General features: G+C 46.8%; 1 protein-coding gene across 2 annotated transcripts; it reads left to right on the top strand.

Moving 5' to 3' along the window:
• Positions 1–179: 179 nt before the first annotated feature.
• Positions 180–26,525, top strand: Ube2g2 (ubiquitin conjugating enzyme E2 G2). Of its 2 annotated transcripts, none has more exons than XM_036168154.1 (6): positions 180–325; positions 10,104–10,139; positions 10,226–10,271; positions 17,998–18,116; positions 19,665–19,805; positions 24,947–26,525. In XM_036168154.1, the coding sequence occupies exons 1-6, from the start codon at positions 283–285 to the stop codon at positions 25,057–25,059; spliced, it is 498 nt and encodes a 165-aa protein (XP_036024047.1). In that variant the 5' UTR covers positions 180–282; the 3' UTR covers positions 25,060–26,525. The 2 variants fall into 2 exon arrangements, with proteins under 2 accessions (XP_036024047.1, XP_036024048.1); XM_036168155.1 differs by lacking the exon at positions 180–325 and adding an exon at positions 9,391–9,736.
• Positions 26,526–27,594: the final 1,069 nt, after the last annotated feature.

Consider the following 27,594-nt stretch of genomic DNA (forward strand, 5'->3'; position numbering starts at 1 on the left):
TGTGTGTGTGTGTGTGTGTGTGTGTGTGTGTGTGTGTGTGTGTGAAGCCGGCTGAGAAGGTTCTGGCACCTAAGCTCCGTCATCCCGGGCCCTGACACGCCTAGCCCAAGGCGAACCTCACCGGGCCTCTGCCTGACACCACGTCGGCACGCCACGTCACCCGCGCGCGCCCCGGACGCACTTCTGGCCCGAGGCAGCGCCCCGGAAGCAGCCGTGGAGGTCGGAGCAGGCGGGCGGGACCGGCGCGGATGTGGCGAGGCTGCTGAACCCAGGTTCCGCGGTATGGCGGGGACGGCGCTGAAGAGGCTGATGGCCGAGTACAAGCGTGAGTCGGGCGGCTCCCGCCTCCCCGTCCACTTCCCCGTGGCCTCCCGCGGTGTCCCCCGGCCCGGGCCGGCCCGGGCGCGGTGTGGGCATGCTGGGCCGGCCTGAAGGAGCCCGCGTGCGCAAGGCCGGGCTGTCGCCGTCGCCTGCGCCCCGGCCGGCCGGCTGCAGCGGGGCAGGCCCTGGGCACAGATCGGGTTCGGCCAGCGCGGTCCTGGCCCTGCGACCCGGACCCGGTCCCCGAGGCCCTGTGGACTTGCGCATCTGTCCACAGGGATGCTGCGGGGCGGTGCTCAGCGAGGACCCGGTAGTCCCTGTAAGGTGGTCATGAGGTAGAGGAGAGTTTGGGGAGAAAGTTGAAAGTCAGCGAATCAACGCCTTAAACCTCCGGCCACGCTGCAGGGGAGAGTTGCAGCAGTTGGGCTGCCTGCGAACCGAAGTTTCCGCAGGCAAGGGTTCGGGGACTTGGGAAGACCAGGTCCTTTCACCCGGGTCTGTGTTTTTACTTCTTCAACCCCGTTTCTAGGCTTAGAAACATCATCTTTTGTGAGTGAGTGAGTGAGTGAGTGAGTGAGTGAGTGAGAGAGAGAGAGAGAGAGAGAGAGAGAGAGAGAGAGAGAGAGAGAGGGAGGAGGAGGAGGAGGAGGAGGAGGAGGAGGAGGAGGAGGAGAGAAAGAAAGAAAGAAAGAAAGAAAGAAAGAAAGAAAGAAAGAAAGAAAGAAAGAAAGAGGAAGGAAGGAAGGAAGGAAGGAAGGAAGGAAGGAAGGAAGGAAGGAAAAAAAAGAAAACAGCAGGTCAGGCTCCGGGACAGGGATCCAAGTTCCGGCAGTTTGTCCTGCTTGTTGAACTTAATTTCCCAAGGGTATTCACATTAGAGAAATTTTTAGTCCTCATCTTCTGTCCTCCAAAAAGCCTCAACCATTATTTCAACCGTATTGTCAGTTAGTTTGCAGTTAAGTCCATGGATCATCTTAAGTTTGGGAGAGGGAAAGAATTTGCTGACAAGGGTGAACCCTAAAACAGGAAGCTGATTGGAGAGGAGGTCAGGGGGTCCACAGGGGAGACAGCTCCACCTGCAGTGGCTGCTTGGGAGAGGAAAAAGTGCGGGGAACTAAGGTGGCCTCGGGCTGATGGCCAGTCTGGGCCCAGTGTCACGGCCATATGGAACTGAGTTGTGCCAGCGGCTTGAATGGACTTGGGCTGCAGCCCTGAAAACACCCCAGCTGTCCTGGCTGGGCCCAGACCCACTGACACATGGAAACCATGAGGTCATCAATGGATATTGTTTAAGACTGTGGCAACAGTGACAGGAAATGCATCCATCAGTACCAAGCATGAGAAGTGAGGATTTTTCCCCCCATGTCTGTGTAATTTTATACAAGTCCCACTGAGTGTGCCCCTTTTATGGCGTAGCATGTGGTTCATCCTTGTGTTTTAAGACCCGTGAACTCCAGTGTTAGGGAGGCTCAGGAAGGGCTATGGGTGGACCAGTGTAGTCAGATTTGGGTAGGTGTTCCAACGTACCTGATTGTACTGTGGGTTGAGAGATGATATGGCTCTGGGTGTAGTTTATTGTTTAAATTTTATTACTCTATGTGTTTGAGTGTTTTGATTGCATGCATGGAAGTGTGCCACATGCTTGCCCTGTGCCAGTGGATGTCAGAAGAGGTCATTAGATCCCCTAGGACTGGAGTTACAGCTGCTTGTGTGCCTTGGTGTGGGTACTGAACTAGAACCTGGGTCCTCTGTAAGAGCAACAAGTGCTCTTAATCTCTGAGTCATCTCTCCAGCCCCCCTTTTTTTAGGCTCCCTAATTTTGTATTATTTAAATTTTTTGGGGGGGGGGTTTGAGACAGGGTTTCTCTGCATAGCTTTGCGCCTTTCCTGGCCTCGAACTCACAAAGATCCACCTGCCTCTGCCTCCCAAGTGCTGGGATTAAAGGCGTGCGCCACCACCGCCTGGCATTATTTAAATTTATAACTATACATTTAAATTTATAGAAGTTAAATAACAAATGCAGAACGATTTGCCTGTGCTCACTACCAAGCAAAGAGCTTAGACCTCCCTCTGGCTCGCCCTCTTTCTGGTACAAGTGCACTTGGCTGTACATGCCAAAGATATTGAACATCCAGCACTGTCACGCTCCACCCTCTTCCCTTGAGACGGGGTCTGTTCCTGAACCTGGAGCTTATCAATTCAGCTAGAACGGCTGGCCAGTTAGCCCTAGAAATCCTCCTGTTCCCACCCTTGCCTCCAGATCTGGGGTTACAGGCACACACAGTAAATAAAGCCTACCTCTTTTTCATGTGGATGCTGGGACTCAAACTTGGTTCCTCTCAAGAGCATTGTGTGCTCTGCTCTTGTGTTATGTATTCCCAGTGCTTTTCTTCTGTGACAGACACAGGGAGTAGTGGCCCAGGGCTGCTGTAACAGTGTCCACCTGGACGGCCCACCATAACAGAAACCATCTCACAGTTTGGAGGTAGAATTAAACATCCAGGTGTGGGCTGGGCTGTGATCCTTGGCAGGGTAGGCTCTGGGGGAAGATCTTGTCTGCCTCTCAGCTTCTGTAGTGCTGGCTTCCTGAGTAGGTTAGTATAATTCCTTCTCTCCTGTACCTTCCTGTGACCATCGTGTCCTGGGTGTGTGGGTATTCAGATCTCCCACTCGACAAGTTAGCAGTCATTGGTTTAGGACCCAGCCTAGTTAGTATGCTCTCTATTTAACTCTGGTACATCTGCTGAGACCCCGTTTCCAGACAATGTCACTGTTCCCAATTCTGGGTAGAGTTGAGATTGTTTTAAAATTGCAGTTATTTTTATGTATTTATGTGTGTGGGCAGGTGAGTGCCTGTGCATGTGCAGAAGTTAGGACAACTGGCCGGAGTCGGTTCTCCCTGTCTACTGTGTGGCTCCTGGGAAGCTGGAGCTCGCGTTTGTCAGACTTGGCAGCAAGTGTGTCTACCCATGAGTCATCCCTGGGCTCGACTGTGAGGCAGTGCATCATAGTAGGAGCATGAAGTAGAGCAAAGCTGTTTACCTAGAGGCCAGAACACAAAGAAAAGAAGCCGAAAGCCTGGGGTCCCTCTACTCCCTCTACTCCCCTTAAGGATCTCAGTGACTAGGCTTCCACTCTTGTTTCCTGGCCACGCCTGGTGTTCCTTGCTATGATGTACTGCCTTTTCACAAGCAGGCACTCAGACAGCAACACCAGAATTCCCAAGACTGTGAGCCAAAGCTTTCCTCTTTGTAAGGCGATTTGTCTCAGGCATTTTGTTACAGTAATGGCCAGCTGAGAAACGTGGTGTCCACGATACCGTGCTTGTAAAAGAACATGAACAGCGACTTAGATTCTTCATGCGTCTTCCCAGCACCACCTGAATTCCCATTCTTTTCCTTTTCTTCATGCTTGTCACTGTAACTCTAGACATGGATGGTTTTCTTTGTCTGTCTGTGAACTTAATAGATATTATACAGTCACTCTAACTCTAGACATGGATGGTTTTCTTTGTGAACTTAATAGATACTATACAGTCACTCTCTTTCTAGACATGGGTGGTTTTCTTTGTCTGTCTGTGAACTTAGTAGATACTATACAGTCACTCTATCTCTAGACATGGATGGTTTTCTTTGTGAATTTAATAGGTACTATATAGTCACTCTATTTCTAGACATGGGCGGGTTTCTTTGTCTGTCTGTGAACTTAATAGAAATTATACAGTCAGTCACTCTATCTCTAGACATGGATGGTTTTCTTTGTGAACTTAATAGATATTATACAGTCACTCTCTTTCTAGACATGGGTGGTTTTCTTTGTCTGTCTGTGAACTTACAAATTATACAGTGTTTGTTTGTTTGTTTGCTTTTGCTTTGGAACTTCTTGCCCAGCATTGTGTCTCATTTCCTTTCTCTTGGAGCTTGTGGCTGCAATTCACTCTCCTTGTTGAGTGGATTTCTTTTTGTGAATAAACCGGAATCCATCTGTCCTGCTACAGGTAGACACCAAAGTTAATTTGCACTTTGATTTTTGTAAGTACTGCAGCCGTGAGCATTTTTGAAAATCTCTTGGTGCCCATGTGCAGGTTTGCAATTGGAGTATAATTCAGACTCATGGAGCATTTGAATGACCAGCCAGTTTTCCTAGCTAGGCTAAACTGTTTCACTGTGGCCTTTCCAGCGTGTGTCCTGGTCCGCCACAGCTCAGCGTCCTGCTCTTAGACTTTTCACTTAGACTTTACCTTTTGGGTCTTCATCTTGTCTGGCAGGTGTTGCATGGTACCCTGGGCTTTAATTGGTATATCAATGATTATGAGTGAGGCGGCAGCATTTGTTCATGTACACAAGCCTTCTCTGCCTTTTTTGGTGAAATGTGTCTCTGGCAGACTTTACACAGGGCTATCTTTTTCTGGCTTGCTCCTGTGTGTTTGTGTGTGTCACATCTAAGCTGTGAATAATGGCATCCTCAGAATACCCTGCGCTGGATCCCGTCTGCTCCTCCCAGACAGTACTGGTCTTCTTTCACTCCCTGACAGTGTTGGTACTTCTCTGCACTCACAACACTTGTGTTGAGATTTATCCGTGCTGCTGGGCTTGGTGCAGTGTCCTCTTACCCTTACAGTAGCAAGTGATGAAGTGGGGCGGGTGGTTCAACTGTTGAATGAAAGTCCTGCCAGGGCTTGGCAGGGTGGAGTGAGATTACACTGTAGTTCTCTGAATAGCCATTTAAAATGGGTAGGACCTGCTTATTTCTGGGAATCTCCACTGATATTTTGATACTTTCAGACACATCTCTTGACCTGAATATCCTGACAAGGGAGCAGTGATTGTTTCTTTTCTTCTTTTAAAGGTTTGACTTTTATTCTGTGTGTAGTCTTTTGCCTGTATGTATGTCTGTGTACCATGTGTATGTGTGTCTGTGTACCACGTGCATGCCTGGTGTCTGCAGAAGTCAGAAGAGGGAGTCGGATCCCCAGGAACTGGAGTTACAGACAGTTGTGAGCTGCTGTATGCGTGCTGGGAACTGAACCTGGGGCCTCTGGAAGAGCAGCCAGTGCTCTGAACTGCTGAGTCATTTCCTAGCCCAGCACTGTTCCTTTTTAACGGAGAGTGGCCATCCATTGCGTGGCCTGCTGTTTAAACATTTGCTTCCTGATGATCACTGGGATGTGCCCAGCTTTGGCTGTGAGGAGACGGCTGTGAACATGGTGTGCTTGTCTTCATTCCTCTTGCATAAACGCCTGTTTACTTTCAGGAGGAGCTGCCCAGTGGTCTGACGTCACTGTCCTGGCTAGCACAGATGCTCCACAGCTCTGCTGAGTGTGTATCTGCTCCTCCCTGTTCTGCCGCGTTAGTGTCTCCAGTGGCTTGACATGAAATTCTCTTGTAATTGACAGTGTTGAGTCATTGCAAGCTCACCGACCTGTCTTTTTTGATGAAGTATGTAGAGTGCTTATTTTTAAATTGTGTTGTTTCCTTAGGATGTACATTTCTTTAACCTTGCCTTTTATTGGACATTTGCCTTTCAAATATTTTCCCTTCTTGGCTTGACTCCATGTGTCATCTCCCCAGTTCCTTTAATTTAAAACTTTTTAGATTTATTTTATTTTTATTTACATGTAGATCTCAGTGTGTATGTGCATGTGTGTGCAGACTTCATGGAGGCCAGAAGAGGGCGTGGGATCCCCTTGGAGTTGGGATGTTGGTGCTGGGCATCGCTTTAGTCTTCTGCAAGGGCAGCAAATGCTCTGAACTGCATAGCTGTTTCTCCAGCTCCTAATCCTGCCTTTTAAACAGCAGATTAAAAAGAAACAAACAAACAAACAAAAGAGTGATATCGACTACACTGACTTTGAAAACATTCTTGCTTTTGTGTCTGTTTGAGAAACTGTTGACGATTTCTCTTAGGATTTCTTCTAGGTGTTCTACAGTTAATGTCTGTGATCCATTTCAAAGTTTTGTGGGAGAAGTCAGGGTTCCTTTACACATTATCTGGGAGTGTTCCAGCTGTGTTAGTTGCTGGAGCAGCTGTGTCTTAGGCTAGGTAGGCAAGAAAAACTGATTTTCTTTTAACCCTGAAGGCAAGCTCTCCAGAGTTAGGATGCGGGACAGGCCTGTTTAACCGAGGCCTCAGCGAGGACACGGGCAGGTTGGATTAGGACCTGGTCTAACAACAGTGACCTCACGTGAACTTCTCTGCCTGATTGTCCTGTGCAGTGTGTAGAACATGCCGATGTGACCCCTGGATTTCCCTGGTTTTCCATTGCAGACTTTGGGGCTTTTGTATCTTCTCAGTTTCTTAAAGGAGTAGCCCCTGCAGCCATCTTCCTTCTTTTTACCAGTGTATCAGTGTGATTGGCTTCTAGAAATGGAATCATTGAATTCGAGAACAAATTTGTATTTCATTTCTGCAGTGGCTAATTTTTTAAAGATTTATTTATTTATTATGTACACAGAAGAGGGCAGATCTCATTACAGATGGTTGTGAGCCACCTTGTGGGTGCTGGGAATTGAACTCAGGACCTCTGGAAAAACAGTCTTAATCTCTGAGCCATCTCTCCATCCCCGTGGCTATTTCTTAAGCTACTTTTGAGGAAAGAAGTTTTTAACAAATTATCATTTTCAGGGAATAGTCTTTGAAAATTTCTAATATGATTAGTAATTGTTTCCCTTCTGGAATTTCCTTATCAATAAACATGGGACTGTGGTTTTGTGTGTGTTACCTGTTGTGAATGAAGCCTTTCTGCTGTTGACTGCAGTTCATCACTGACCAGCAGGTGTCACTGTTGGATAGCGAAGTGGGTGGGATGGTGCTGGCTGCGCAGAGCCTGGGTCTCCAGCGTAGCTGGTCTCCAGCCGCAGGCTTGACCTCCCCTTCTCTCTGGAAGGGAAAGGTGGTGTCCCAGGGACGTTCCACAGCGGACTCCTATACAGAATACAGCTCTGCTGCACTTGGAACCTTTGTTTCACAGCGTTCCTCAGCCCCGGATTTTAGCAGCTTGGAATCATCTGCCTGCTTTGTTAAGTGTTTTCTTATAATCAGGGGTGATTGGACTAGATTTCAGATGACTTAGCGTGTAAAGCCTCGGCAAGCTGGTTCTGTTAACGTCTCCCACTTGGTTCCTGTGAAGAGACAGAGAGAGATTGTAGAGGTGTATTGCCCTGGTGTGCTCCTGCCTTCTTGGTACTCGACCTCTTCATGTCTGCCTCCTGTCTTCCTCGTGTGCACATATCTGACTGCATGGCCTCCTGCTCCTTCTTCTTGCTTGGCTTCTTCTTACTATCTTCCTGTCTCTCTCATTCAATGTAAAAAAACCCCCTTATTGTTACTTTTTGCTCATGAATGTTTGCCTATATGTATTAAAGTGCACCACATATATACAGTGCTACAAGGTGCTAGAAGAGAGTGTTGAATCCCCTGAAACTGGAGTTACTGATAGTTGTGGTGGGTGCTGGGAGCCATCCTGCATCCCTGTCGGAGTGGTGAATTCTCTTAACCACTGAGCCATCTCTCCAGTCCCCATGCACTCCCCCACCAGTATTTTTAATTACATTTACTTGTGTGTGTTGTGGGTGAGTGTGCACATACTCTGACATTCATGTAGAGGTCAGAGGACAACTTGTGGGAACCCGTTCTCTCTTTGCATCACGTGGGTCCTGGCCTTCAAACTCAGGTCCTCAGACTTGGCAGCTAGAGCCGTCACCAGCTGAACCTCTCCTTAATAATGTCCTCTGTTGTGTGCCTTTCAACTTAGCCCTTATTCCTTTTCTGGGGTGATAGCCAAAGGCCCTCAAGGTGGTCTAGTGTTGAGTTTTACCTTTGCAGGGTTTCCTACAGTACAGCCTGTAGGAAACGAGGCCATCCCAACCGGGATTGCTTACCGTGAACAAAGTCTGCATGGTGTGTCCTGGGTGGACTGGAGAGGTTCGTGCAGTGGGGCCTCGGGTCCCTTTGGAGATTGCGTATGGCCCCAACCAAAGGAAACTTTGGCAGGGTCTGCCGTGGTGTCCATGTGGGGAATATGTCCGTGACAGGCTGTGCTTGTGATGCTGGGCATTCCTCCCTCCCCTCCCCCTCCTTGCCTCTTGCCTCTTTCTCTTCCTTCCTCTCCCCTTTCGTCAGCTTCTTAGGTGTGATAGACAGTGGTGAGGGCAGCAGGGCAGGCAGTAAGCAGTGTTCCCGGCCCTGCAGCTTGTCAAAGTGAAAGTGAGCTTTGCTCTGTGAAGACAAAGACCCCTCACTGTCAGTTTCCAGGTCTCTGTCCATGGGTTCTCTCTCATGAGACTTCCTTCATATCTGCACGTGTACGGGAGGAAGCCCGTTTGCCTGTAGATGTTGACCTCAGAGCTGCTTTGAGCAATGCACCCTTTCTTACTGGCTTTAGATTTCTCTGGATAATCGGTTTCCATTCTTTGTGTCTGGTCCTTTTGCCTTATTTAGATTTATTAATCTCTGTTTTTTCCAGAGTCCACCATTTGGCTCTGTAGGTCTTTTGTGTTCTGGCTGTTGGTCATCTAGATCTCCCTGGCCCTCAGATGGCAGAGTGCACCCTGTCCTGACCTTCTTACTGTGTTTGCCCTGTCCTCCTATGGCTGCTGCTTTCTCTTGCCAGTCACCATTTTTCCAAGTGTGTCCACAGCTGTGCTGTTTGTTCACACAGGTAATAGTCATCTGTTGGTCATCACCACAACAATACCTAACATGGGTAACTTTATTAAGCAAAAGTGTTCATTTGGGCCCAGTGGTGCAGGTATAAACCTCTCACTTGTGAGGCCAGAAGGTGGCTGCAGGTTTGAGGCCAGCCTTAGACACAGTGAGTTCCAGGCCAGTGCAGGTTTTACATAGCGACACTCTGTCTTAAATTTCTTTTTTTAGCTCACGTTTTGGACTTCAAAGTAGAAGATGAGGGTCTGTGGGATGACGATGGGTGGCCAACATTGTGACTGTAGGCCTTGAGTCAGGATTGTACAGGATTGTACGGGAGGATGTGCTCACACCTGGAGCAGGAAGCCAGAGGGCAGCTAGCTGCTTCTGTAACCACTCTGGTGTCACTACCTCATGCCCCCACCTCCTAAAGGTCATGTTCTTCCCCACCCCAGTACTGCTACCCTGCTTCCAGCACTTGACTCTTAGGGAAACACCCCAGACCAGAACATGACCTAGATAAAAATCATCATGATGCAAGAATTGACTTGCCACCTGGTGGCAGAGCTGGGCACCTGGTCTTCGGCAGCTCCCAGCCTTACGTAGCTGAGACTGCAGTAGGCTTACCTGCATTGTTGTTGTTGTCATCATCAGCAGGGTGGCCGCCTGGGCTTCTGCAGGGTGGTGGCCCAGATCGCTGACCCAGAGAGTCTGATCATGTCAGTCTCTGCGACCTCAGCTTGGCCTCATCTTTCTGTCACATTCAGAAAGGTTTGTGCCAACCCTTAAATTGATAGGAATTGGCATTTAATTAGAAAATAGCCCACTTTAGATGGTGAGCATTTGTCAGAGGAGCTGGCAAGAGCATGGACCGGGGGCACATGGGGGGTCGGGGGGGACGTGGCGGGGGCATGGCAAGCGTAGTCTGTCCCCCTTTGTTTTCACTTCTTACTGATGTAAAGGGCTGCTCAGAGCCAGTGTTGGTTTGGGGGCTGGGCATTCCTTTGGACACAGAGAGCTGCCCTCTTGGGAGAAGCGTACACTGTAATCTAGTTCATATGACTCACGAAAGTGCTTTGCTAAGTGACAGTGTAACACACATTCTGTCTGGTGATGGCTCTGTTCTTTACCTTTACAGAATTAACCCTGAATCCTCCAGAAGGAATTGTGGCAGGTAAGGGGCTTGAGTGACTTCATTATAATTTTCTTCCAATTGCTAAAGTTACCTTCTAAGATGTGGAATCTTTTCTTTCCCTGCAGGCCCCATGAATGAAGAGAATTTTTTTGAATGGGAGGCATTGATCATGTAAGTTAATTGTGTGAGTTACTATTTTTTTTTCATGTTTTACTGGAAACTAGGTCTAAGAATCTCTACTCTGAAATGTTGACTGGGCCCAAGTGGGCTTGTAGCTTTCAGCTGTTCTCTGGGCAGAATCCAGGTGTTCATAGATCCAAAGGAGATGACAATAAAGATTGAGTTGTGAATATTGGGTCTGGGTAGTTTCAAGATGGCGGTTTTTAATGTGTGGTTATGTTAGGAAGAAACAATACCTTACTTAGCCCTTTGCTGTACACCGTAGATAATGCAGAAGGCTTCTGTGTCCCCTGAGCTGTGGGGTTTCAACCCACCAGAGCAGCATCCAGTGTGCTTTGCTCCAGTGCAGTCACGACACTGTCTGTCTGGAGAGCGGCAGGTCCCACAGGCCAAGGTTTCTGTCTCCAGGACAGCCTTTCTGCAGGCCTAGTCTTAAGTCTGAGTCTCTGGAACGTGTGACTAGTCAGAAGTTGGGGTTCATATGACTCCATCATTGTGGCTGCTCCCTGAAAGGGAGACACTTGACTCACATTTACAGTTTCTTGTAGAGTGCTTTTGAAGTATGGGTGTTTTGCCTACATATATTCCTAGTGTCTCAGATTCTCTGGAACTAGACCTATAGACAGTTGTGAGCACAGGTACTTTGTAGCACGTGGTGAGTTCTTGTTCCTCCTGTGAGCTGCCACACATGAGCTGGCCACAGGCTCCAACCCCATCCTGTGATGCCACCAGCTCCTTTTTCTGGTGCCGGTTCACGGCACATGTGACTCTGACACCCTGTGTGGAAGCCCAGCTGGGGCTGTCTAGTCAGTTTCTTGACCTCTCTTTGTGCATTACTTTCCTCAAGGTCATGAGCCCAGACTCTTCTGGAAGGAGGGAGGTCTTGGCACCTGTCATGGGGAAAGTTAAGTCAGAGAATTTCCTTATGGCACAGCTTGGGCAGTTTGTCTAAATGCTGAAGGCTTGACCCGGAGGAATGACTTAGAAACCAGGAGCCATGGTCAGAAGCTAACAAAACAACATATGTGTATATTTATCAATATAAATCTGAAAGAAAAGTATTGGCTCGGGGCCCCAAGACCAAGTTCTCAGCACAAAGGGGATTTATTTTCCCAGAGGGACAAAGGGCAGGGAATAAGAGACAAAGACAAGAGATAGAGGATGAGGGAGAAGGGAAGGGAGTGAGGAAATGGGGCAGGGTGTTTGTCCTGGAGGACAGAGCACGGCCTCTGGATAGAGAGGAGACAGACAAGGCACATAGGAAAATGGCAGTTTATGAAGGTAGAAGGGGAAACCCCATGTTAGGATGAGTGCTTCATTTTAATTGGGCATGTTAATTAGGGGAGCCAAATTAAATTAGGGGCTTTTGATGCTGGACTTCAATACTTTGACAGCTGGACCTTGGTAGTCAGCCTCAGGAGGAGGAAGTGGCCAAATAAGGAAACGGACCTCGGGGGGCTAGCTTTAGGAATGTAAAGTAACGGTTTTTACCAAGGCAGAGGGAACTGGGGACAAGGACAAGGCCTGCCTGAGCCACATGCTTGAGTGGGCTAGGGTCCCTTCAATATTTATATCCCATAAGATGCAGTAGTTGTGACTGATTTGCCTCAAATAGTGTGGGTGGCTTTTCTAGTAGGAAAAGGTCCTTAAAGTAGTAAGTAGGTGACCAAACAGACCTCCTGGAGCAGCATTAGACCTGAAAAGCCAGGGCCTCTGTTTCTTCCCCTTTTCTCCTCCCCACCCTACTTCTGGTTCCTGTTTCTCTGTTTGCCTTTTCTGGCTTGCAGGCCTTCACTGTTTGTGGCTCTGAATATGATGTGGCTTATTCCAAAGTGAGCTGTGGCTCCTATCCCCAGTCTGGATTTTGTGATATTTAACTTATAGTCATGTTGCTTAGAAGAGAAACAGGGGAAGGACCCTGAGTCTGGAGCGTTCTCTTCTTTAGTCCATACTCAGCCTGTTTAGTATTCTTTCTACCTCAGATGTGCAAGAAAATAAGTTAGGTTGAACTGAGGAAGCTGCACTCTGTGATCAGTTTCTTGGTCAATAAAAATTTCCAATTAGCTCCAGTGTTTCAGGCTGGATTTTGTTGGTTGAGAAGTACTCTGGGGGGCAAGGTGAGGAAAGAGGTCTGGCTACCCAACCAGGTGTGAGCTCTGAGCAAGGCAGGATTTGTTTATATATGTGCTTACAGCACATTGGTGCTGTGTCCCAACCGTGTGTCCATCCCCACCCCCACCCTCAATACCCAGAGCCTTGTACATGCTATCAGAACGCTGCATCACCTACTCCCAAGCCCTTTTTATTTTTAATTTTGAGACGAGGTTTTGCTAAATTCACCAGGTTGGTCTTGAACTCTTGTGGCTCAGAAAAGGCCTTGAACTTTTGAACCCTTTTCCTCAGCTTACTGAGTTGCTAGTATCATAGGCTTGGCACATTAGTTCCTGAAGATCTATAAGCTGGCCTAGGAAAATTACTGGAAAGTTTTACCTGTGAAGGTTAGGCCATGCATAAAAGCTGAGTGAAAGTGAGGGGTTTTTATTTTATTTTTATTTTTTCGTTTTTCTTTATTAAGAAATTTTCTACTTGATTTTATTTTTTTAAGTCATCTATAAACACTATCTAGAGAAAGTGCAGCAGACCTGATGTTTGTCAGACCTTTATTGCTTGAGCTGCATCACATTTTTTTCTAAGTTTTCTGGAGTCTGTGTGTACTGTGGTACACTTGAGCCTTGCGTACTTGAGGGATCTGTTCTGAGTTTCTGGTGGATGCTGGAAACTTTGGGCTGTAACAATAATAAGAAGAGCTAGTAAAAGAAATTGGCCGGCATGGTGGTGGCACACACCTTTAATCCCAGCACTTAGGAGGCAGAGGCAGGCAGATCTCTTGAGTTCAAAGCCAGCCAGGTCTACTGTTGTGGAATATTAGATTAAGATGTGTTACATTCATTTATGCTGGGTAATGTTTGTTTAATGATGCAAAGATGTGTTGGATTTTTGTATGTTGCATTTGTTTAACTCTGTGAAGCTGTGTTACTTTGCCTGCCTAAAACACCTGATTGGTCAATAAAGAGCTGAATGGCCAATAGCGAGACAGGAGAGAAACAGGAGGAAAGACAAATAGGAGAAATCTAGAAGAGGGAGGAAAGAGAAAAGGAGAAGAGGAGGATGCCAGGGGCCAGCCACACAGTCAACTGTGGACTAAGAAGGAAAGAAAGAGATACAGAATAAAGAAAGGCAAAAAGCCCAGAGGCAAGAAGTAGTTAAAGAGAAACAGGATATTTAAGTTAGAAAAGCTGGCTAGAAACAATCCAAGCTAATGCTGGGCATTCATAAGCAAGAATAAGTCTCCGTGTATTTATTTGGGGGCTGGGTGGGCCCCCGAAGATTGAAATAAAAAAAAAAACAAACCAACTACAATCTACAGAATGAGCTCCAGGGCTGTTACACAGAGAAACCTCACCTTGAAATACCAACCAAACAATAACCAAAAACAAACAAACAAAACAGAAAAATTGACAGTATTCTCTAATGCAAGTTATTTAAAACCTAGGAATCATTTCTGGAACTTGCTGACTTTGGTGAAGCCAGGTAAGAGGGAGGGTTCTCTTGCTTTTCGGTGAGATGATACAGGCCTGTGGCCATTGCTGCCCCTAGCCAGGTCATTGCTGGGGGCCATGTCAGGTGGAGCTCTGTTTACTTTTTCTTTCACTGACTTTACAGAGCTGGGGATCAAACTCCTGGCCTGCAGCCATTTCCCCAGGCATTGTTTGGTTTTAAAGAAGCAGGTGATCATGTGTGTGAACTGATGTGTGACCTGTTTGTTTCATCTGCCATGTCCTGTGTCAACACAGACACACCTGCACTTGCTCACATGCCATCACAGCAGCTTGCCAGCTGTAGGAGCAGCGGTTGCTAGGAAGCCTGCAGAGGTCAGGGCACCTGATGAGCCTGTCATATTTGGAAGATATTGGCTCATCTGTGTCCACAGATAGGTTTAGAAGCTCATTAAAGAACAGTTGAGCTCTCTAGTATGGATTTTAAAAAGTGCATTGTTAAAAATCTATTGAATTAACTATTACTAATTTTAGATAAACTGTATAAAGTTAAACAAATATTTTGAAAACCTGTCTTGAAAAGTAATTACAACTGATTTTCAGGAGAGCACGTTTGTGTTTGAATAAGGCTTTTGCATTAGCGTGGAATTCCCCTGCTCCAAGATCTAGTGACTTTGTGGGTTTTGGTCTTGTTCCAGACCCTTCACAAACAAGAGGCCGTTTACAAATGTTCTTAAAACATCTATCAAGGAATTAACTGTCCTCCTGTGGCTTTGTCTCACCCTGCTGTTTTGGCAGAAAGCGGGCTGGGCTTTTATTCCTTGGTGACTGGGGGGCCTCTCCTCCCTCAAACTGCTGGTTTCTAGGGCCTCTTCTGTCCCTGGTACTTTTGGCTACTGCTTGTCTCCTGGTAGCCTGATACTCTGGCTTTGCAGTCATTGGGCATTCTTCCACATCTGTTCTCTTGCAGACAAGCAGCCCACTAGTCAGGCCTTTAAGGAGGCATTCCCCAAGGACAGCAGTTATAACACAATACTCTAATGGTGTGCCGGGGAATAGGAAGTTAGGCAGTGTTTGCAATCAGTAGATGGAAAGTTGTTTGTCGGCGCAAGAGATTGTATGTGCATTGGCTGTTTTATTTCCTTTCCTGTTCTGTGAAGTGAGGGTCTTCACTTCCGGAAGTGGGGAGTGAAACTTATCCAGAAGCTATTGTTTCCCTGTCGGGGCAGGAAGCTTCTCTGTGGCATTTCCCACCTTTGGCAGGCATGTCCCTGCAGTTTGCCACCTGCATACCTGCTCAAGGGGCAGGCATGCTGGAAGAGAGAAGGAAACCCCAGTTTAAACCAGCAGTGAGCCTGAGTATGCACAAACAGCTTTGCTATTTAAGATGTGGGCGCACTTGAGGAAATGTTGGGTCATGCTTCTGATCCTGTGAACAACCCAGTAGACTTTTTTTTTTTTTTTAAAAGAAAGCCCCATTATGAGAAACAAAGACCTGTTATCAAAGCATTGAGCAAATGCCATGTAGCTCATTCCAAGGACACTACCCATTTTTTTTTCTCACTCTAGACTCATAGGTGCCAGCCATAGTGAGGCCCTACAGGGTATTTTGTCTCAGTCTTTTCTGTCTGTGTCTGTCTGTCTGTCTCTCTCCTTTTGAGACAGGATTTCTCTGTTATGTACCCTTGACTGGCCTGGAACTCTCCATATAGATCAGGCTGGGCTCACAGAGATCCGCCTGCCTCTGCTTCCCGAGTGCTGGGACTAATAGCCCGCACCACCAGGCCTGGCCAGCAGGATTACTTCTGAGACCGCCTTTGTTGGTCCAGCCGTCTGATGGCAGTTTTCAAGACTGCATTGTGTATCTCCCAGCTTTGGTCACTAGTAAAATAGCAGCAGTCCCTGACCTAGTTCAGGAGGATGGGAAGTGCTGATAGGTGAGTTACCTCCATAGTGCTTGACAGATCGACTCAGGAGAGGACAGAGGGCTCAGGGCTCCATCCAGGCCCTGCAGCGTGAGAGAGGAAAACTCAGCTGGACCACACCTGTGAAGGGGACTGTGCTGCTGCTTCTCAGGGCATCCTCTGCCCTGGCCTGGTGCCAGGACCCCAGGGGACTGTCAGGCAGCATGTCATCCCTCCAAGTAGAAAAGCTATTCATCTTGTTTTTGAAGTAGCACAGGATCGCTTTCCAGAGTCAAGGCTTGTCACTGAGAAAAAAACTTGGCTTAACAAGACACTGCATTGTTCTTTCGAAGCCCTGGGTGTGACTGCGATCGAAATTAAATTTTTTCCTTGTTCTCTTAATTGTGGAGATAAATAGTGCAGCAAGTATTTTACAGATCTGTGTATTACTGATCTAAAATAACTTTATCAAAACTTTAAACATATTTGTGTTGTTGTTTTTTTGTGGTGTTTTATCTGTGGGAACAATATGTATGTGTGATGTATACATGTGTGCATGCAGATGCTTATCTGTGTGCCACATGTGTATAGAGACGAGATCAACCTCAGGTGTTCATCAGGACCACTTGCTTTTTGAGACAGGGTCTCTTATTGGCTTGGGATTTGCTGATTTAGTGAGGCTAACTGAGCAGTGCGCCTAGGGGGTTCCCCTAGCTCCACCTCCCCAGTGCTTGGGTCAAAAGCGTGTACCTTCACACCTGCCTGATTATACGAGCTCCGGAGCTTGAACCCTGGCTCTCAGGCTTGCATGAGACTTTACAGACTGAGGTTTTTGTTTTTTTGTTTATTTATTTTTTTTTTAGCATTTTAATTAATTAATTAATTTCTTTACACATAACTGAAAGTGATGTTACAGTACATAAGTTATTTACAACTATGCAGTAATGTGTTACAAAATAAATTATCTAGAAGGCAGCAGAAGTACATTGTGAACGTATATAAAACTGTACAAGTTTGTGGATACACTCTATAGGATTATTGGCTCTGTAGTGTTTCTCAGAAAGAGAAACAAAATGCCCAAGATTAAAGGAAAAATTTACAAACCAAATGGATTTGACTCCATTAAGAACACTATTGGAAAGTCCTGGCTGTGTCCCTGTGTCTAGGTAGGCGGCAGCCGGATCCCAGACTGAACTTTTTACCCCACCCTTTGTTTGCTTCCCCCAGATTGATTTTTGTTCTTTTTAAGTGTATGTGTGGTGGGGTGCTTGAGTCATAAGTACAAGTGCCCACAGAAGCCAGAGGAGTTGGATCCCCGGAGCTGGAGTTACAGGTGGTTGCCAGCTGCCCAGTGTAGTGCTGAGGATCAAACTTGGGACCTTTGGAAGAGCAGTGTGTGTTCTTCACCGCTCAGCCACCTCTCCCCCCCACCCTTGTTGTTGTTTTGAGACAAGACTTGTGTAGACCAGTTGCCCTAGACACCAGGCACCACTATACCCGCTAAGTTTAGATTTTGAGAAATTCTTTTCTAGTAAGTAAAGATGGCTTTTATATCTTCTAATTGTACCCGTCTGTGGAAGTCCAGGTCCTTATCCCTGTGTTAAGGGGTTCTTTCTCTGTTAGACCTGCTGTCACAGGGAGGCAGAGCTGTTTATTTTTTATTGATTGATTTTTGGTCTTCCGAGACAGGATTTCTCGTGTCTCCCTGGCTGTCCTGGAACTCACTCTGTAGACTAGGTTGGCCTCGAACAACTCACAGAGATCCACCTGCCTCTGCCTCCCAAGTGCTGGGGTTAAGGGAGTGCACCACCACTGCCCAGTGGCCTAGGCTTCTTTCACACTGAGCGTGAGTTGAGGATCACATGTGTGATCTGTTTGATGGGTGTAAAATCACATCTTAGGCACACTGGAAAGGTCAAAATATCCTTTGAAATACATTCCTTAGCTCCTCATCCGCCTCTGCAGAGCCTCTTGATTATTCTCTGCTACAGTTCACACCATGATCCTCACAGGAGCTGGACCTCAGCGACAATTGCCTGCCGAGGGCTGCCGTGTGCTTGGGTTTCTCTCTGGTGCAGTTACTGTGCAAAGCTCTGCCACCTGTGCTTCGGCTTGTGTTTGTACCTCAGGTCTAAAACAGCTGAAACAGAGCTCCTGGTGAGAGAAAAGCAGCAGTTCATTTAGATTTTCCGTGTTTCTTCTCCCACGTCTGAGTCGGGGCAGGCACTGTGGTTACATATATTTCCTAATTTGCAGGGGCCCTGAAGACACTTGCTTTGAGTTTGGTGTTTTTCCTGCCATCCTGAGTTTCCCACTTGACTACCCCTTGAGTCCTCCGAAGATGAGATTCACCTGCGAGATGTTCCATCCCAACAGTAAGTGAGTCCGAATGTGGTTGACAAGGCAGCAGAATGCCGCGTTGTTAATAAGAGGCAGGAGGTCCTTCAGGTACATGGGATGCAGCACACCAGTACTGTATGCACATGTCTACAATGGCTGCCAGCTTTTAAACTGGGGCAAATCAGTTATGGTGTGAGTACCAGGATTTCTATTTTGAAGATCAGCTTAATGTAGTGGAGGAAAAAATACTGTATGAACTTAACACTAGCTATTTGTCTGAGCCATCCTGCATTAATGGGCTTCCTAGAACTTTCAGGCCTTGAGTGCTTTGTGGCCTACATTGGCCTTTGTCATAGTATATTTTTAATGGTAGAAAATTGGAATTGGGACAGAGAGATGTCTTAGTGGTTAAAAGCACTTGCTGCTCTTGCAGAGGACTCAGATTTGGTTCCCAGTACATGCATGTTTGCTCACAACCAAGGCTCCAGGGAATCTGATACCCTCTGCTGGCCTCTCTGGACCCAGACTCTCTCGTGGTGCACAGACATCACTCATGCACGGTAAAAAACTGGAGCCAGCCCAGTCTTCCTACAGCCGAGTTAAGGGATGCTGTAGTTGGATTGGCTGTTAAGAGGTGCCATAGAGGTGGCATGATGATGCACTCACGTTCAGTGTTGACTGGGAAGGAAGCCAGTACTCAATAGTGCTCTGAGTTTTATCTTCAGAAAACAGTTTGTGCAAGTGTCTCGAAGGGGGTACAGTCATACTGCCAGTGACTCCTCTCTGATTGGGATTATTTATTTATTTTATTTCTTCCTTTTACAAGTAGCTATTATATATAAGAGAAATTTGAGGGGTGAAGTGCCTGATATAGGGTTTTACACGTTCATGTTACCCACAGAAGTCAGAAGACTTGAGTCAGATCCTCTGGAATTAGAGTTAAGGATGGTTCTGAGCCATTATGTGGGTGCTGGGAGTCGAACCCTGGTCCTCTGGAAAAGCAGTCAACCCTCTTAACCACTGAACTGCTTCTCCAACCCAAATTGATATCTTTATTTTGTAAAAATAATTTTGAACTGGGTGTGTTGTTAAATGCCCACCCCTCCTCTGCGCTTAGGTAATTCAGTGCCTTGCCTCTACTCTGGCCACATGGAAATTGATCGGGGGTGGGGTGGGAGTAGGGGTGGTCCTGCCAGCTGAGTTAGGGATATCTAAAAACCTGCACTGCAGAGCCCTGTGAAAATCTTGATTTCTGGGTACTTGAATTTTGGAATATTTGTCCACTCACTTTTCACTTACTCCTTTTGGTGATAATGCTCGGAGAAATTCATAACAAGGGGAATCTAGTTGTGACTAGTTAGTGCTTGGTAGACCTGGTCCTTAGCGCCCTTGTCAGCCAGTGACTACAGGACCTGATCAATCCCCAAAAGGTCTGGCCTGCTGCTGGTAGGCCTCTCTGGGATTTGTGCCAACAGGAAGTGTCCTGTTACTGCTGTGCAGACAGCTGGGCCTCTGTCTGTAGAGCTGCTGCCAGCACAGTGGCACCATATCTGGGCTCACATGGCTGCCTCTGAATTTTGCAGTTTATCCTGACGGGAGAGTCTGCATCTCCATCTTGCATGCCCCAGGCGATGATCCCATGGGCTATGAGAGCAGTGCTGAGCGGTGGAGCCCTGTGCAGAGTGTAGAGAAGATCCTGCTTTCCGTGGTGAGCATGCTGGCAGGTGAGCTTATGCATTCCATTTTCTGTTACTGTATCAGGTCTGTACTTTCCCAAGTGTGAGCATACTTTCAGGCAAATTTTATTAGGGTATACAATATATTACTACAGAGTCCAAAAAGTTATACCTAATTCATATTCTATTCTAACTTGTATTACCAACCCAAAACTATTTTTTGATGTTTTTGGAACTTATACACTTTGCATCTCTTTAGTTAGTTTCTTTTCTGAATTTGTTAACAAGGAAAAACCATAACTATCTAATCTTCAACTCCCTGAGAGACACAAGAAGGAAATAAAATTACCTAAGTAAACAGGAAGTGCAAACAAGCAACTTTTAAAATATGTGAGAAATGACAGAAACAGTTGGCTTCCTGGAAAGTCACCCAAGGTTCTTCTGCAACATTGGGGCATCCATCCATCTTTGGCCTACAGGTCTAGCATATCTGACAGACTTATTTGATCTTCTGAAGAGCTGTCCTACTTTGTCTTGGCAAAATTCAGCAGTCCTTTCTTTTGTGTCCTGCTTGTCCATTTTGGACAGCACACTGTCGGCAGTATCAGCAGTGACATTTTCTTGCCTGGTGACTAACTTGCCACAAAGAAAGTAAGCTCCATATGGAGTTTCTTCAATGCCCATCATCTTCTCTGAAGTAGATTGGTGCTGTCAGGAGCAGACATGTCTCATTGTCATTTAAAAAAAAATATGTGTTATTAAACATCTTAAATGCCATATTCTGTAGATCTCTGAAGTGTTTGAAGATGATCTGTTTATCTAAAATATATCTGTTTGACCTTGAAAACATACCTAACCTGACAAGTTCTATTGTAATACGTGACTAACAACTAACATGCATTTTTTTATTATCCTGGGTAGTTGGTAATAATAATTTTCAAGAACTAGCAATTTGCATTACATTGTTAAATTACTGTATAGGTACAATATCTTGAACAAGAGTAGGAATATATGTACAGTATATTCTAACAAAATTAACCTCAAGTTTGTATCAATATACACAATTTGTATACAATATACAAAAATCTAATCCAATGTAATATATTTAAAACAAGTAATTGATTTTTAAAAGTAGATTCAATAATCTACCTTTGTATCTTAGCATGTCCATATTCTCCCTTTTTTCTTTTCAGAATAGATTCAATAATCTACCCTTTTATCCTGTCATTTCTAAATCTCTCTCTCTTTTTTAAGAGTAGATTCAATAATCTACCTTTTTACCCTGTCATTTATGTATCATATCCCCCTTTCTTCTTTTAGAAAGAGATTGACTATGACCAATAACAATTTTTAACCAACGCCTAAACAAAAACAAACATCCATAATCCATTTTTTGGGAAATGTGGGTGTAGTTTTCTAGGCTACTTTCTGCTGATTGGGGGCACTGGTAGTCTTATGGGGACACAAAGAAAATTTAGGATTATGGTGAAGTACTGATTGGAGTAGTCTGTGAGGCTGAATCATCTCAGCTATCGATCTCTATATTGTCCTAAGCAGTTTGTAGTCCAAACTGATCTTTGGGTGGTGTTTGTCAGCTTAATAGTGTTATCATTGTCCTGATGGAATTGTAGTTGTAGGGTCCCATCTTCTTTTTGGAGACTTCAAAGTCTCTGTTAGGTGTGGTCATTGTTCACTGCAGAAAATCTTTTTTGTAGGGCAAGTTTTCTGGATGATTTGTCCTTTTTCTTCAGATGTCTCATTTGTTCAGCGGTCTTTAGATTCCTTAGCTGGATGCCTGTATTCTCCTGGAAAGACAAAAACAAAATCCTTCCCCAACCCTAACTTTGGAAAGGTTCCAAATCAAACCTTTATCTCTTGTCATTTATGGTTTCTTCTGAATTTTTTGTTCTGTCTTCTATAGTTCTATCATCCAGAGCAGTGTGGTTTTTACAATAGACATTAGGTTCTTTTTTTTTGCCATAGCTGAGGACTGAACCCAGGGCCTTGCCCTTGCCAGGCAAGCGCTCTACCATTGAGCTAAATCCCCAACCCCCAGGCATTACGTTCTTTAATTGCTCTGGAAAGGAGTTTCTTCCATGATGACAGGAAAGGACTGAATAGAATGAGAGGCCCCTCAGGGAGTTTCCTGCCAGTTACCTTGTCTGTCCCTTGTTGATCTACATTTGTTAATCCAATGTCTGCCTTTGCCACACCTTCTGCATAATCCAGAAGGGAGGGGTGTTCTGTTGCCATTGTTCCTTGAAAAAACATTGTTTCTAGGAACATCCTGTTTATAGCCCCTTTTTAGGTGACCTTGTTTACTGCAATTGAAACATTTGACATTATGATTTTTCTTCAAACCTCTGGAAGTTACCTATCCAACCATGGTTATGGTCATGAGATTCAAAATTTATTATATCATTCTACCAAGGGTGCTGATCTTGCCTTTAACGGCCTAATTACCATTTTGCATTAGCATTTTCAAAAGCCAGAGATTCAATTATTATCTGTCTAGATTCAGAATTTGGTATCATTCTATTTACTGCTGAAGTCTATCTTTGTAAAAAATCAGTGAAGGTTTCTTTTGGGCCCTGTATAACTTTAGTAAATGACTCAATTTTGTTTCCTCCTTTTTCAATTCTGTTCCAAGCATTCAAGGCTGCCATGCGGCAATAAAGCCAGGTGTGGTCATCATATAAAGATTGTTCTTGCATATCAGCATAATCGCCTTCTCCAATAAGTTGATCTTGGGGAATTTCGATACTTCTAGCCCTACTCCATTGTTCAATGGTCTTAGCCTCATCCTTCCACCAGGTCCTCCCTTGTAATTGGGGACCAGCCATCTAAAATGGCTGTAACCAAATCTGTCCAGCCTTGAGGAATAATTCCATTACAAGTTGAGCGTGAGTTTACTATCTGCTTCATGAAAGATGAGTGGATGCCATAGGAGACTATTGCTTCTCTGAATCTCCTCAGATCTAACGTTTGCACAGGAGTCCAGTCAGCTCGTACACAGTCTGGGGGAGATCTATCACTGGGCAGTTCCTGGAAGGTTACTGCATAGATTAAGGTTGGCTGTTTGAAAGCCTTAGGCTGTTTCTCTGTAACCTTATAATGCAATGCTGAGATTGGTTCTCCTTTAAATTCTTCTCTCTGGGTCTGAATATCTTTATGATCTGTTTTAACAGGTTTTTCTAAAAAACTTTTATCTTGACACTCATATTAACTAATTTTTTAAATGATAAAACAGAAAAGATCAAATAATATTTATAATTGACATTACATAAATCCCATCAACATTAATTATCCTGTCATTTAATTGTTCCATTTTTAGACCATCAATAGTATTATCAAACAGAGACCAAACTACCTCCATTGTAAAAATGTTTCCCATATTTTAATGAGGGGAAAAAACTTTGTTTTAACTAATTCCTCCCTTTAAGAAGTCCCAGTTGAGCCAGGCAGTGGTGGCTCATGCCTTTAATCCCAGTACTCAGGAGGCAGAGGCAGGTGGGTCTCTGTGAGTTCGAGGTCAGCCTGGTCTACAGAGCGAGTTCCAAGAAACCCTGTCTTGGAGGAAAAAAAAATCCCAATTGACTCACCAAATCTGCTGATAATGACAGTTCAGATGACGGGTGTGGCAGCAGCCCGAGGAGGGGCCCCAAGGGAAGCCACATCCCACCGGGAGAGGAAAGAAGCACAAGATCCAGCTGTCTGCACAGGGGAAGTGCGCAAGTGGCTAACTTCCGTGGTTTTTAGAGCCCCCAACCTATGGCGTTTGCTGCAGAGAGGCTGCAACACAAATGGAGCTGGCAGGCTGGGGACTCTGGCTGCGTGTCGCGCCTGGGCTGGAGGCTGCCAGACCACAGGCAAGCAGCTTTTTCCTGAATTGGTGGGCGCCAGATGTTGCTCAATTTTTTAATAAAAATCCCGGAACCAGATACTGGGGTAAATGCTGAAAGATCAGAGAGACAAAGGAAAAAGCCACTGCCATGTTTCACCTCGCCAGCTCCATGAATCCTCTGACTGAATGTCTCTTTAGTCCATAGCAGAAAGCTCTCCAGCTGAAAAACCTCTGTGCCACCACTGCCTGGCTCTGCGACTGAATCAATCTCATGTAGTCCAGGGTGGCTTTGAACTCATAGAGATCCAGACTGATCTCTGCCTCCTGAGTGCTAGGATTAAAGGTGTGTGCCACCACTGCCTGACCTCTGTGTTTAATCTAGTAGCTTGTTCTGTCCTCTGATCTTCAGGCAAATTTTATTAGGGTACACAGTATATCACCACACATACTTCCATGATTACAGATTATATAGGACATGCCAGAATGTTGACCACAGTTTGCTATTCTCTGATCTTTGGCATTTACATTTATTGAGGCCCCACCGTGTATCATAGTACAGGGGTTTAATGCTTAGTACAACAGACACCCCAGTGTGAGGTCCCTATATTATCAAGGAACTTGCAAACTACCAGCAGTTACTGGCCAGTGTGGTGAACCCGATTGCAGAAACACTTCTCTGGCCTCTTTGGAGTGAGTTGGGACACCAGGAGTTGACAAGGGAGGTGGGAAGGAAAGACATTTGGGGCTGAGGGTCAGCTGGACAGGAGCAGGAGCCCTGACACTGAGCCTGGTGGGGAGCCCTGAGAGTTGCATTGGTTGCCACATTCTGCAGTTTTACCTTAGAAGGAGCATCGGTGTGGAGCTGGCGGATGAGGGATTGGGATAGGAGCAGTGCATTTGACTGCTCGGTCTGGTATTCAGACACTCGGACACTCCCGGCCAAGAGATGGGTGGATTGGGAGGGGCTGGAGGAGGCAGGTCCTCAGACTCCCTCAGCAGCTGTATGAGGACTTGTATTGCTGACCTGAGCACCAGGATACAGTGGCCAGCAAGGTACAAAGGGAGCAGGACTCAGTCAAGGGGAGTTTGGGGTGTGTGGGGAAAGGGGGTTCCTGTCCCCTACAAGAGCTGCTGCAGGTTGCTGGAAGTGAGGGGCTGCTGACTTGAGGGTCAGTGCTCTGCTTGTACCAGCCTCCAGCCTCCCTTCCTCAGGCAGAAGGCCCTGGTTTGTGTTGGAAGTCCCCTTGCTACCCAGAATGACTCGCGAGAGCTCTGTGGCACCCTGGAGATGAAAAGGAGGCTGGCCAGGGGCTCACCCTTTCCTCACAGTTTCCTTTCTCTGCAGAGCCCAACGACGAGAGTGGAGCGAACGTAGACGCTTCCAAGATGTGGCGGGATGACCGGGAACAATTCTACAAGATCGCCAAGCAGATCGTCCAGAAGTCTCTGGGGCTCTGAGGCCACACCGCGGGCACCCCAGCAGTCCAGCGCTGTCCTCCAGAACACTTGGCAACGGAGCTGCCATGCTGACACCAACACAGGCCCCTGCAGAGCCACAGCACCTATGGTTCCTTCCTTTCCACCCCAGCCAGGCAGCTCCCCTGAAATCATGACTGGAGTAATGACAGCTGCTGGCCTCCAGAGGACTCCTCCTGCTGCGCCTCAGGGAGGGTCCAGGCTGTCCTCACTACCTCTCCCGGCCACGGGTCCTCAGCTCTGCTCCTCCTGCAGTGCTGAGGACCTGCCTCTGACATCCACCAGGGCCTGGGTGTGCCAATGCTGCTCCTTTTGAGGACGTGGGGCCTTGGAGAAAGCAGTGTGGGCCTGTTGTCCCTGCCTCTCAGTTCCTAGGTGTCCCAGGAGGCATTCTGAGCTTCTTTTGACACTTTGCACTTACAAGCCTAGGCTGCCTTTGGCATGGTGACAGGCTTGTTGTGTGCATCACAGATGTCACCGGAGCCCCCTCCAGGGGATGGTTTTTGTGAATGGGTTCATGAGAAGAGGGGACATGGGTCACCGAGGCTGCTGCTTTTCCTGGTTACATCCATGTCTGAGTTACTGGTGCACACTAGAGCGGGTGGGGACTGCCAGGGCTTTAGCGTGGGTCTCGCCTGGGGGTTCTGTGTGTGTGTATATATATATACATGAGGTCGTACCAGGTTCAGCTCTAGAATCAAATTGTTCCTCACTGTCAGGATTGGAAGGGAACTGCCACTGGGTGCTCAGCAGAGGTGCACATTTTGAACCAGGCAGCTGGGGAGCGGCTGTGGTGCAGGCCGGGGTGGAGGGTCTCAAACAGCGTGACCATGCTGAGCAGCAGTGCCCAAGCAGACCCCACAAGCAATAACAGATCTTCAGTGTACGCGGATGCTTGGCCTTTTCTAACCAGGTTCCATTTAAACATGAGTTTCTATTTTTAAAGTACAGCTCATCTGTGGGGTGTGCAGCAGATCTCGCTGCACATGATCTGCTTTTCCTTGCCCACATGTCAGTGGCAGGCGCTGTGAATGTTTCATGGTGTTAGTAGTTCCCAGCTCTGGGGCTCCAACTGGGTACCTGTGGGGACCTCATACTTTCCTTCTCCCAAGGGAGTCCTTTCTGTTTGAAATGCAGCAGAGTCTGGTGTTGGGAGGTGCAGGAGAAGGGAATTGTACCGAAATAGTATTTGTAGGCCATTGAGATGAAGCCCTTTCTGAAAAGAAGTGGCCTGTGTGGGGACATGAACCCCCGCCGAGTGGCCTCAGGGCATGTTACCACCTTCAGGCTTCCCTGGCAAGTGGGGGAAGACAGGCAGTCTCTTTACAAAACAAAAGTATTTTTATTCATTTGTATTTATTAAATGAAAAAAAAAAAGAATCTTCTGGTGTCCCTCTTGTGTGGTGGACTTTAATTGCTGTTAAATAAAACTGTATATCCCATGTCCACAGCATTCTCCTGTGGTGTTCTCATAGAATTTGGGGACCTGAGCCTTGGTCACCTTCCCGGTTGGTTGGAGGCAGCTCTGTGGGTGTCACGTGCTCTCTTCAGGTTCCTGTTTCCTCCTGTCTCCTGTGTCCTTTCCTCTCCAGGACTGGAGGTTCTTCGCTCGGGCCTGGGGGAGGGGGGTTTAGGAGCCTTCAAACTTGACTATGAGGGATTTGAGTGTGTGCTGATCTCAACTGTGTGAGCAGTGTTGAGAGCAAGGGGTCCAAGGTGGGCACTGTCAGGCAGTCACCAGACAGTACTGTGCTTTCAGTTCACAGAGCTTGTTCTTGCCATATCATCCCCACAGGCTCCCACTCTGTAGCCCTGACTGGTTTGGAACTCACTGTGTAGACCAGGCTGGACATGAACTAGATCTGCCTGCCTCTGCCTCTTTAATACTGGGGTTAAAGGCACTTGTTCCTCCACCCCTCGTCCCTCCACCCGGCGTCGTAGATTGTTCTCAAAGCAGTGCTGCAAAGGTACAGTCACTGTCGAACTGGCCTCTAAATCAAGCTATGTAACGAGCCTTGCTCCTCTGGTAGACCCTGCTAAGGGGCAGCCTTAGTTCCCTGCTGCTCTGGTTTCTGGGAGAGGGATGCTGTGGGTAGAGGCTTGCACCCTGTTGCCTGGGGGAGGTAGCTCCCAACCACTGATTGAGCCTGGGTTTGGCTCCAGGTGGCGCTGCCATCCCTCCCCTGGGTGGTTGGGGTGTCCTTATCCCTTCTCCATCTGCCCTGCACACCCCCATGACTCCCGGTGGTTTCAGGTATTCCTACCCAGCTCCCCAGGCAGGGCCACCAACTGCAGCCATGTCTTATTCCAGAGTGATGTCTGTAGAGATGTGAGTGCTCATTGGTGATGTGGTTAGAACCTGTCACAGACACAGCCTACGTGCAGTACATAACTGGCCTATAGATGCCCACATCCATGCATCGGAGGCCTTGGTGGGTTGAGATGGCACAGTTCTGGAAACTCTGTCTGCTGGGGTTGGGCACATGAATTAGCACAGTTGGGGTGAGGTGGTCTGGC

This window comes from Onychomys torridus, chromosome 18, assembly GCF_903995425.1.
Source record: "Onychomys torridus chromosome 18, mOncTor1.1, whole genome shotgun sequence".
NCBI lineage: Eukaryota > Metazoa > Chordata > Mammalia > Rodentia > Cricetidae > Onychomys > Onychomys torridus.